This window comes from Oxyura jamaicensis, chromosome 12 (genome assembly GCF_011077185.1).
Source record: "Oxyura jamaicensis isolate SHBP4307 breed ruddy duck chromosome 12, BPBGC_Ojam_1.0, whole genome shotgun sequence".
Classification (NCBI taxonomy): Eukaryota; Metazoa; Chordata; class Aves; order Anseriformes; family Anatidae; genus Oxyura; species Oxyura jamaicensis.
This window is the reverse complement of record NC_048904.1, coordinates 10723726-10736255: the sequence shown is the minus strand read 5'-3', so window position 1 is coordinate 10736255 and position 12530 is coordinate 10723726. Positions and strand designations below refer to the sequence as shown.

General features: G+C 48.4%; 1 protein-coding gene across 3 annotated transcripts in view; it reads right to left on the bottom strand.

Moving 5' to 3' along the window:
• The window catches only part of CHCHD6 (coiled-coil-helix-coiled-coil-helix domain containing 6), a 124092-nt gene that overhangs the window by 24516 nt on the left and 87046 nt on the right, over nt 1-12530 (bottom strand). The window contains exon 9 of one of the 3 annotated variants that reach the window (XM_035337670.1): nt 10077-10216. The exons of the other annotated variants lie outside the window; for them this stretch is intronic. Within the exon in view, the coding sequence (XP_035193561.1) occupies nt 10208-10216 (9 nt within the window). The 3' untranslated portion in view covers nt 10077-10207. Of the gene's footprint in view, nt 1-10076; nt 10217-12530 lie in introns of those variants that run through there. 3 annotated transcript variants of the gene reach the window in all.

Here is a 12530-nt window from a genome sequence, read left to right as displayed (position 1 = left end):
TAGCTCCTTCCTGCCCCTTTCCCTCCTCGGAAGGTGCCCTGGTGGAATGCCAGATGCTGGAAAAAAAAACACAAAAGCCTCCTAAATTATCATCTCCCCATCTCCGCTCCAGATTTACAGTCCTGCATCTGCGTCAGGACAGAGACCTGCTTGCATCTGTCTAAAACACGCCCTTTACAAACAGGACCTGAGATGCAACGTTTAGCTGGAGCTTTTTACAACGTATTAAGGAACTGGAAAAGAAAATGACAGTTTCTGAGTGTTCTGCTTGCTTGTCTTCTGGACACCGCTCAAGTGGAGGGGGAGAATTTTTATTTTTTTCTCCCTTTATGACAAATGATGCTGGTCCCATCCTGTAACTTCCCTCACCGTGCAGCATGTCTGTTCATGATAGATACCGGCACAGCTGCTTAGGTGTCGATTTATCTGCTAGAAAAGTATTGTCTGCTTGGAACTAACTCATCCTAAAAGAGTAGCCCCAGAGGGGGAAGAGAGAAAAGGGAGGGGGAAAGAGAGACGAGGAGCTGTCAGCTGGGAATATGTCCATGCTTCTGCTGCAAAGGATTTGGCAAAAAGCAAGCATCACATTTAGTTTTAGCTTCATCCTCTCTTCCCACCTCCTAGGCCATTCTTTTCTAGTGTCACTCAACACCTCTTTACACCCTCTTCCCACAAAGGCCTCACCATTAACATGCGTTTCAGTTCATACTTGCAACCTGTGGAAACAAAAAGCCCACAGCTTTCTTCCACGGGTCTGTGCCAGCGCAGCGCAACTCTCAGGTCCCAACCTGAACGGTTCAGAGCTTAAGACAAGTCGTGTTTAAGAGAAAATTCAAAACCAAACAAAGGAAGTGAAAAGAGATAAAGGGGACAAAAAGAGAGAAGGAAAAAAAATTCCCATGCAATCAAAGGGTATTTACATTTTGTGTTTAAAGAGATTTAAAGCAGGAATTTGCCAACTTTCTGCAAGCAGGATTAGAACAGACCCACCTCAAACCCTTCGCCTTGCTGCAGAGCCCACCAAGCTGCACTGCATCCCCCCCAGAACAGCCAGTACAGAAAGAAGCTCACAAATCCCCGTGACCTCAGTACCTTCCCATTATTCTGGGGGAAACACAGGCAGGGACAGATTCATTAGCCCAAGTAAAGGACTCTGTGAAGCAGCCTGGCTTGCTGCATCCCCACCATGCCCCGCACAAGAAACAGCCTTCGGTAATCCCAGGTCCCAGCAACTTCCACGCCACCCTGCCTGGCACGAGGCAAAGCAAGAAACGTGAAAAGAAGGGAATGTTTTTAGCAAGGCAAACTGCAGCCATTAACCATAGCTGCCCCAGCCAGGTAGGCAAAGCCTTCTTATTAAAACGTGCTTTATTACTTCAAGCCTTAAAATACCTCCCGCCGCTGCACTCACTCCATCGGTAGTACCAAAGAGCGAGGTCACATCCGTGAGCCCTGCTGAGCAGCAGGCAGCTCCGAAACCTGTCTGAAAAGGCGGGCACGTGTTCCAGTGGCTCCGCGCTGCCCGGGTTAGCCTGCTGGTGGTACCAAGCTAGCACGGTTAGAGCTGGCATTGATACCTCATCGCTACTCCGCAGCCTAGGCATTTCTGGAGAGGATGCTCCTACAGGCTGGTCCTCTGCCTCTGGTTTACTGAGCACAACTTCCACGTGTGTGCTGAGGGAAGCCGGATCTTTTAAAGCTGTTCAGATTAACGTATGTAGACAAAAAGCTTTGTAAGACACTGGAGTTAAAGAATTGCTAGAACCAACACGGAATTAAAGACTTGACTTTTAACATAAGAAACTGCCCGTTAAAATGTGCGGGTTTTCTTTTTCCCCCCCAGGCAGGGTGGGGCTCTAGGCACGTTTGTTTTGAAAATAATTAAACTCCACATGCTAGATGGTATCAGTCAGTTGAGCTTAACTTGTGAAAGGTGGGCGTCATTGCTGTCTGACTGAATACTGGGGCTTACACTCAGCTCAGTATTTATGGTGTCAGAGAATTTAAGTTAGCAGAAAAGACTGGCTGCTGCTGCTGCAGGAGGGCTAATCCCACCGTCTCTTACCACGATCGGTCAACAGCTGTATTCTCACACACCAACAGCCTTCAGCGGATCTACTCCCAGCTGCCAAAGCACCATCCCTGGACGGTGCCGACCAAAAGCCCCCAGGCACCAGGCTCTGAATTGCACGAACCGTGCCCAGCCCCGGTGCCGCCAGCCAGCCTTCGCTTCTCGCCCCGCGAAGGAAAGGCAGGCATGCAAATAAATGCACACGCACGCACCCCAGCCCACCCAGCACGCGGGGGCCAGGCCGGTCCCTCCATTTGCTGAGAGCTGCTCCATTTGTCCCGCTCTTAGCACGGCGTTTGAGCAGCCAACCTGCTCCCCTTTCATCCGCTCCGCGGTGGCCATTCCTCCCGAGCTGCCCATCATTTCCTTATCAAGCGGTAAAAACGTAGATCACTGGAGACGCGGCTCAGCCTTGCTGAGATTTCACTCTCTCAGCGGGTTGTAAATGCCCCTATAATGTTGGCTTTTTTAATCTCGTGTTATTATTACCCGCGGCTGCCATTCAGTCTGCGGAGAATAAAGCGCCAAGGCTTTCAGGACCCACACAATGGCTCTGTGCATTTGCCAGCGATTGGACAAACAATACCTCTGTGTTTCAGCTTTATTGGAAACCTTTATGTTGTGGGAGGCTGACTGCACGTGCCCCTCCGCTCAGGCAACGCAGAGGTGCGCGTGTGTGCCTACGAATCCATCTGCAATTTCCAGGGCACATGCCGCCGCGGCTGCCTATAGAAGCGGCCCGGCAGCGTGAGCGCGCCAGCCCGGTGTGCCTCTCCCGAGGGACAAAGCCACGGGCCTGGGATGTGCAGAGCAGCCACCGAGTCTTCTCCACAGATCCACCGAGGGGCACGGAGCCCAGCAGGCCCCTCTGTGAATAGCTGCGTTCAACTCCGCATAAATGGTGTTGCCAGCTCGCGTGAAGTCTGCTGGTATATGACATAACCACGGAAATGTCAGAGCTCCGGCGCCCAGAATCATGTTCCTACATGAAATCTTGGCTCCCGTTGGAAAGTACGGAGCCTGAGATCCACATGCTTGCAGGGAAAGCTTGGGAAGCGGAACAACTGAAAAAGCACAAATTAGAATGCAAATGAGATTTGGAAATGCAGGGCTCCTCTAATTTGGGGAGACGGATTGTTTCGGTTGGTTCGTTACGGCTTGCAGGGGACGCCGCAGATGTGGGAACTCCTGCATAGCCGCAAACACTCGCACTCGAGCAAATGAGCCCTACTGCACACTCTTCACATATTCAAAACCCAAGAGAGACGCCAGAACCTCCCCCAAAACCACAAGGTTGACTTGTAAAACTCTTCAGAAATGCTCTGGGGTCATTTCATTTGCCTTCTGGTTATAACACTGGAGTCACGTTCTCAGACCGCTGCCTCCTAGGCAGGAGGCTGAGAAATACACATTTTTTTACTTTGTTTTTATTTTTTTACACAGAACTAAGGCTCTCATATATTTGTAAAACTTCAGGAACAACTCTACAAAACTAGGGCAAAAGAAAACATGCCAAATACTTCAAGGCTTGGCAACAGCGAGTGCCTGCCTGCCTCTCCGTGGCAGGAGGAATGTCTGTCTGTCTCAGCCAATGTTTCCGAGCAAGAATGTCTCATCCCGATAGCCCGTGTACATATAAAACACCTATCCTGTCAGCTCTCTAGGAAAAGACCTTGACATTTTGCAGAAAACCACATCCCAATCTCCCCCCGAATATCAGCATAAGGCAGAAGAAACGGGCAGATCTGAGAGATGTAAGGATCGGGTGCTGCGGGAATTCAAGTTATACAGGGAGAGGCAGTGGGGAAACGGGCACGGGACGAGCTGGAGCTGGAGTGCCAAGGAGCCAAGCGCCAGGATTCCCAGCCCTGTGGCCGCCACTGGCCTGCCCCCCTTCCTCTCGTGAGCCCAGAGAAGGGAACTTGAACACGAGGGAATTGAGGCTTTGCTAGCTTTAAAAAAACAGCTAAAAGGCAAATGGTGTCAGAACGTACTGTGATATCGTTGCAGTATTATGGGCTTTGTGCACCCGGAGAGCTGAACTGCAGCCTGCTCTCAGCCCTACCGTTTGGGTAGCTGGGCTGGCATGGGAAGGTGAGCTCTTGCTCTCTGCACAGAGGGTAACCGGGTCGCACCGCTCTCTTCCAATGAGGTGCCCAGAGAGCCTGCAGAGGAGTCAGAGGAACGGATACTGTTAGACCCTTTGCAGGATAAAAGCAGAATATCACAGTGCCAGCAGGACGGGACCTTACCAACAGCCTCGCGAGTGCTACGAAGCAGAAGCTCGGCGCAGGCGGTGACACCTGTCTGCAGCACAGCGCTGCTCCGACCGCCCTCTGAGCTCCCGCACAGCCCAAGTGTCCCAACGGCTTTGAAGCAAGAAGCAGCAAGACAGGCAGGTGAATCTGAACGGCGACCGGCTGTCCGTAAAGCCGGTGTGAATACCCCGCGTCTCACTTCTCGTCCACGTCTCCGAGACGCGCTCAACCTCAGCCCTCCAGCCCACAGAAGCAGTTTCTGCCCAGGGAGAGACGGGTAAATAAGCACGGGTTAAATGACTGCTCAAGGTCATCCAAGGACTACGAGACAGACGCACACGCGTCTAGCAAGTGGATTACTCTTCCCTTTTGAAAGGCACACAGGCGCACGCACAGGGGGATTGAAACTGCTTAGCCAGGTGTGGAGCCTGCTGTGATCAACGCAGCTTCACTGAGCAGCGACTCCTCTTGCTGCTGTTTCACTGGTGCCGAAATGTAAAAATCAAACCTTTGTAACGAAATCCATTCAAAGAGATGCAAATAGGGATGGGGGATTTTGCATCTGGGCTAAGTTTCCACAATCTATACGTCCTATTTGTCTGTTAGTTATTAAATTACCCACAAACCATCAACAACTCAAGTCTCTCCGAGAGGCAGAGATTAACTGGGAATTGCTATGCAGAAATGCTGCTCTTCTCTCTCTCCAGCGAGATCAGCCTCATGATGAGTTGCGGACATTTGGGAACAAAGGTGAGCTTTCCTGCGAGAAATGAGTGGCACAGGAAGATGGGGAAACGCTGCTACAGGGAGGAGAGGATTTGCAAAGCAAGAATCCATCAGGACTGGTTTCCTACACGCAATGCAAAGCAGAAACTTCTATCAAGCACACACATCGCTGGAGCGCAGAGAGCTGCGCTTCTGTCCAGGCACTAATGCAAATGAGTTTTTCCATGAAAGACAATGAAGGCAGTATGTAAATATTAATTTAACAATCTAGTTGACAAAGCCTCAGCTGATCTATAAATAGCTGGTTTATTAGCAGGTGATGCTGAAGGCAGCTATCCCGGCTCCTCTCCCCACAATCCCCCGTGCCACCTCGTTTTTAGTGACCCTGGAGACGCGACGACTCTCAGCTGTATGCAGCTTGCTTCTCCGCTGCTACCTGCAGGGTAGGTACAAACACTTGACAACACAATACATATTTATCAAGGCCCTTACAAGACAAGGATCCTGCGGCACTATGCACACAATGGCTCCCAGTGCTCAATTAAAAGAGAGCAAAAGGTTTAGAAAAATAGAAAAATCAGGCAGCCTCGCTTTAAAGCGGGAGGTGGTTGGGGAGCTGGACACTCGGGTGCCATCAGGCATTTAGGAAATGATTGAGAAGGATCCAGTGGCGGGCACTTACGCTGCAGATTTGGCAAAAACGCTTCTTTGGTGGCCTAGAGTTATTAAAGGTGATGCTGTCCTAGGTGCTTAGTTTGCCATTGCAGGGAAAAAAAAAAAAAGTCAAAATCCTGACCTCTTTTCTCAGTTATATTCCATCTGGAATTATTTTATAATGCATAATAAACCTTATAGCTCTTTCCCCTCTCTTTGGGCTGCACACCCAGGAAGCCCTTCTTTCGCCCAGGTACAGGACAGCTGTCTTAAAATGGTCAGCAACACCCCGGACGAGTCTGGGGCCAGCAGTCAGGACTATTGCGTCCCGGTAAATCTGCTGCGGCATTTACATCGGCACAACAGAACTGCCCACACTGCGTTATGGCCAGCATCCATGGAAACCATGTGAATTATCATGCTTTAGGCTATTCACATGGATTTGTATATATCCTCCAGAAGTCTTTTAAAGCTTCAGTCTTCCCCTTGCTGCAAAGAACAGCGACAACATACTTGACGGGCTGGGCTTGTAAATAGGCAGATTGAATTAGAGGAACAGAATGGACTTTGTTATCCTTCCCTCCCACTTGCTGCAAGTTTCTAAAGAAACCTTCTGAACACAAGAAGTCACTATGTAGCTGCTTATCATATGGCTAGGAAAAGGAAGGGGGAAAGGAAAAAAAAACACCACACAATCAAGACTTTTCTTCCATAGGGTCCATCATATTCTTACAGCTTGCGCAGCGGCAGGCTCTCCAATTACCCCAGCGGGGATGCTCCTGGGCCGGGCACTGCATCACCCAGGCGAGGGCAGCGGCTGCGCTCAGGTAGGCAGCATGTGTCTGGGAGCTGGAGCGCTGCAGGCACAGGATCCGGCCACAGCCCGGGCACACGGCTTGTCCTGCTGCTGCACCGTCGCTTCTCAGCACCGCGGCACAGCAGATGCGCTCTACAAGATCCCAGTCACCCATGCCAATGGACATCAGGATTTCTTCAGGTTGTTCCTTCATTTGACTGGATAATAAACATTCATACATTTTGTTTTAAAAAGTTTTAAAGGTTAGAGTTAAACTGGTATTCATATGATTGAAGCCCTGTGACGGTCACACAGCCTGACTTATGACCACCAGGTACCACGGAAAGGAAACTTTCGCAATGAAGTTCGCTCAGTAAATAATCTTTTTCAAATGGACTTACTTCTGTTTTCCATTATTTATGGAAAATAGGATAGACGAGTTTGGTTCAGCAGAACAGAAACTTAAAATAAAGCCATGTTGAGAAACCCTGCAGAATTTAGCAAGAGAAGTGCTATACACTGCCAAATTGATCATAAATAAAGAAATGAGTCATTCTCATTAATCAACTAGAAAAAGACTAGTGTAGTAATAGACTTGCAATCATCTTTAGTGTATTATTTACTCTAATAAAACTTTCATAAATCTAATAGCAATAGACGAAAGCAGTGCCAAGGAAAAACTGAAACATTTTTGTGTCGTTCAGAAAATGGAAGATGCTGCAACAAGGCTGCAGAAGAGCTTTCCCAGGAGAAATGCAGGCAGCTGCTGACTCCTCTGCCTTTGACGTAAAGTCCCATATAAACCTGCGGTGCTAAATGACCCAGCAGAAGCTTCATCTATTCCCCAGACCTCTACATATTCCATCCCAACTCTTGCAAAGTTGCTGCTTCCCTTTTGTCCAGAGTCTCCTTTACACACCAGAACATCCATTACCCACATCCTTCACTTAAGAGCCCAGCTACTCGCAGCCTAGGAGTTCCTCAAACCAGGACCCGAAGAAAAGTTTAACTAAGTTTGGTTCTCTCAAAGTAAATTTCAAGCAACTAGAGCACAGACAAAATCCAACTTATCCAGAGTAATTCGCTCTTCATGCTTGTTTAAGCACGGTCACTCACCGCAGACAGCCTGGCAGCCTTCTCTGTAGGTTGCAGACTCCAGTGCACCGCGAGGAGCTGCGCTGAGACAAGTCCACATCACACGTCAGTGGAGATGGACTGCACCCTTCAGCTCGGGGATGGAAAGATCAAACTGCTAGATAGGTTCTCTTCCTTGCCAGGTACCCTGATTTTTATCAACGGGAAAAGCCAATTAAAGTTGATAAAGACACATCCTCTGCTGATTCTTCCTTACTGCCCACTGCTCAGTGCTAGTATAATGGATAATGTTCTGCCTGTGGGTGTATTTTCTAAGATCTGTCAGTTCTGACAGCATTTTGGCACCTGGATAACTCAAGATTTATACCAAGGGTCCAGGAATGCACCATTTCTCAGTCGCTGATGGGTACATTTTTCAGCAGGGCTTCCCTAATTAAAGGGCTAGAAAGAGATGGGATCAGATTGATAGGTTTTGCAGTCAGATGTTTTACGCTTAGTTTGATCAAATATAAATCACCTCTTGGAACTTTCTGAACACGTGAGAAAAGCGTGCAAGAGAAACTATGCCAATGCGTCGAAAATATCACAGTATAATCACTTCATTTCAAATTCCACCTCTGTCCCTACGGCAAGGCCATTAAAGACATGTTTAAGAAAAGCAATGGTCATTGGGGGAAAAAGAAAGAAACAAACAGGAAAAGCAGTGCTATGAAATGAGAGCCTGCAGCTCTCGAGGTTCACCCAAGCAAAGTGTTTTGCCCCAGACAGCACACAAAAGGTGCCGCCCCCCCGAGCACCACGCGGGGCTGGGCACACCGCCCTTTGCTGTCCCTTCCCTACACACAGTGAAATTTCACCCCAAGAGGTCAGTGGCAAGGTCTCTCTGAATAATCCCCCATTGTTCTGGTCCTAACGGGGTCTGCAAGTCCTGAGCTCCACTCTTGGGGTGAGAGGGAGGAAAAAAAGAAGCAACAAGCAGGGTGTGCAAGGCCAGTGTCGCGCAGTGGACGTTCACAAGTGCCTTACTCCCAGGGTCTTGTTCAGACCTACCCCTAAAGGCACGGAGAAGAAAGTCACAGAAGAGCCATCTGGAATGGGGAAAAATGTTTGTTGGTGATGTAAAACATGAAACCAAAGAAATACAATGCAGAGCAAACAGGAATGTGAAAAGCATTTCCAGACACTGAGAGGTTAAAACAATTATTTGAACAGCTGGGAAAATTAAAATGGTAAAATAATAGCTACCCTTCAAAATTCTACAGATGCAAAGAGACTCTTCAATGAATAACTGATAAAGGGGAAAAAACATTTTAAAAGAGAAACTGTTTCATGCATGAAGGTCATACAAGTAACAGCTCCTCGGAAGTACCTGCATTTTCAGACTAGGCAAGAGATGAAGTAGGGGGGTTACTACAGCAGCCTTTCACCTCTGGACATCCAGGGTCAAATCCTGAATGCTCTAAGTTACACATGAAAGCGGCTTTGGATGTATCCTTTCTACCACTTTTTTGGAAGCGCTTCCACCCCGCAGCCCACACAAGGTCACGTACCGTCCTGCCCGAGTTGTAGCGGTTTGTTTGTTCCCCAAGGACTTCTCCTATCTCTGGCACAGCCTCCATGGGTGCAGCAACCGTGGCAACATTCAAGCGGTTCAGGCAATTTTACCACCCCATCATCCAGAGCTCCCCCACGGACAGAACCTGCTCTGGGCAGGACGTGGTGGCACGTCGTTTTTCAGAAAAGCTGACAGTCTGTAAAGAGCAGCTTCAGTGGTCAGGAAAGGTCTAAGAGGAACAATAATGCCAAGTCAGGACTGCAGTGTACGAGCAACGCTTGTGTGTCAGGACAGGGGACACGGACAGACACCTCCAGGGGGCCCAAGGCTCCAGCAGAGCCATCTTCAGGGCAGGAAGGGGCTGAAGGGACACAGCTGGGGAAGGTCTATCTGCCACCTGGCTCCAGCAACCCTTCTCGCAGGCAATGAATCCTCTTTCTCTACTTGCTATTTTAAACCACAAAACTAAAATTTCTCAGAAAGTAGAGGAAACTTTGACAACTGAATATGTAGCACTGCAGAGAAGAAATCAGCTGTACGGTGCCAGCTCTTGTTTCCATTCCCCACCCACTTCAAATGCACAACCTCTTCCACAAATACTGAGCAAACTGCTGCAAGGACAGCAACCAAACACACCTCGTCACAGTCCAAAAACCACAGATCCTCTGGCAAAAAAAGGCAGACGCAGAACAGAAGGCCAAATCCATCCACCCCAGTGGTCAATTCTCCTATCACTCACACACATCTTTTCACTAACGGAAAGCCGTCTCCAACTGGAAAGTCTTAACCACTATTTTTTTCCTTAAGTAAAAGGGAAGTCAGAACAAACACTGAGATCCTACCAGAGTCCTTTTTGTCCAATTTATTAGAGCATTTCTGAAGAACTGAGAGGTAGCCTACTCAATTTGCGTATTTCTTCTCTCTCCAGAGCAGAACCTCCTTTATTTAACCTACTCGGAGCACGGTCACTGTATTTCTCCAGTTGGCAATCACCTGGAACCGAGTGCTGATGCTGCCAGGTATCTCCTCAGATGGGTTAGGCTCCTCACCAGTCAATGATACTAAAAGAAAACATGAAAAGGATCAGCTTGCAGCCTCTCCCCCACTTCTTGCTGCAATTACCTTGAACACCCCCAGCAATGCAGACCAATCTGACCACCTGAAGAATCAAAGTTCCAGTGTGTTGCAGGAAGAAGCAGTCCTCACCCTGTGTCTATGCTAAACCAGAGCAGCCCGTGCAGCAGACAGTAACATGGCTGGCAGAAGGCTTCCAGTAGAGGTCTTGACTTTCCCATGCTCCTGCAGGACCAGGACATTTTTACAAGAATCAGGACCCTGCTATTCTGCCAAACCACACGCATTTGGTCCCAACTAAAATTATGGCTGCAGCTTGAGTTCAATACGCTGCCCTCACTTCTGATCCTGATCTGCTGGTGAGAGCTGCTGAACCGTTACGCACCCGCTTCTTGTTTTGCTCTTTAGGTATGTCGCAGCGCTGCCTGAACAGATGCCAGCAGCGAGAGTTGCACAGCAAAACCATTTGGGGAATACACCAGCTGGGTACGTTGCCTGCCTTAGGAGAGTTGCTACTCATCCTGGGAAACCAGCAAACCCAGCTCGTGAATCCTGCCGTGGCACTGGTTGTGGTAAGGACACGGAAGAGGGATACCCCAGCTTGTCTCCGTACCATAGCAGCGAGATGATCAGCGACCAATCTTTCACCTGCCCAAGCAAACAGCATCCTGCAAGGTTGGTATGTAGTTAGGTAAAGCACTTTGGGATCCTTCAGGGTTAAAAAAATGTGTTTAAATCTGGCGAGATGAGAAGGAAGCCGAAGCAGAAAAAGAAGGTGCAATGCTTACACAAGCATGCACACCGTTCTACCCTCCTTTGACTGAGAGTCTCTCAATCTTACCCGTGGTTCCTGGAGCCAGCCTCCCCTGTGCCAAGCAGCTTTCATGTTCAGCGAGGGGCGCAGGGGGATGCAGAGGATTACGTCTTTATGAGCTTCCAATACTCAGAGCCCAAAGATTTCTCTGCTCCTCTGATCAGCCATGTTAAGATGCACATTTAAAATAAGACAGATACTGAACTCTGTCTTGCCCCCTAAGGGAACTGCAGCCTCCTCTTTCCAAACCGCCGGCTCAGTGCTGCAGGGAATAGGCAGGCTGGTGTCAGCTCCAATACAGATTTTAAAATGAAAGGAACTCAAACGAAGGGGACAGATAGAGGGGAGAGGAGGGAGGGAGGGAAGGAGAGGGTGCAGAGGCACTGGAAGGAAGCAGGTAAAAAAATGAAAACAGATGGAAGGGACAAATCTGAGCCCAGACTCTAGAAAGGAGTGAGTAAATAAAGAGAAAGGAGGAGGAGGAAGCAGCAAAAGTAGGCAATAGCATGTGTCTAGCTTTCTTGCCCATACTAAAAGAAAAATTCAACTGGTGGCCAGAGCTACTCATACTAGGTAGTGAGGAAGAGATCACTCTCAGGGCACCACAGAGCCACAGTTTCGAATACATGTAAAATGCCCCCACTTTGAGCTTCCATCACAGAACATCACAGAACAATTTACCCCTGCCCATAGCTCAAACATTTGCCATGCACTGCCCTGAGCTAACGGAGACCCACTACAGTCACAGTGCAGCATTCCTAACAGACTTGAACTCAGCATACCTCAAAACAGCCCGAAAACACCAGAGAAAGTAACTTGGCAGTGCTATACAGCACTGGATTGTAGTGCCAGTGGGTCAAAGCAGGGGTTCCTCAGTTTCGCACTTTTCTAGATCCTGACTAACAGGAATGGCAAATTTCTGGGGGTTTTAATCTAAAGACAATTATTCCAAGTAGTTAACCTCAGGGAAATAGTTTTGTAAACCTTTAAAAAAAAAAAAAGGAAAAAGCAAGTGCATACCTAAAAGTAAGCTTGCAAATAATAAATCCCAAATCAGAAATCAGGACAGGTTCTTACAGCTCCACAACATGCAATTAAAGAAGCCTGTCAAAACTTCAGGGGCACTTGAAATTTGTGCCAAGATCAAGAAACGCTTCCAACTGTTGATTCTAAAGCAATTATCAGGAAGAATGTAAGCTTGATTGAGGTGTAACATGCTGCATGGCATCGACTTACCAACCTGCTGTCAGGATGGAAGTGCAACCCGGTACTGTGGTCATGTACAGACCAAGACTGGTGGAGCCAAGGAAAGTAACAACAGACAGAGCGAGGCAAGAACAAGAAGGAGCAAGAGCCAAGGATGGTGAAAAAGAGCAGGCAGGCCCCAGATGCATAGTTAGAGCCTAGAGGCTTGTGAAGCAGTTCAGAACTACTGAAGAAATTCCTTTACATACCTGGCTGGTGGGTCCAAACATCAGTCCAAAATA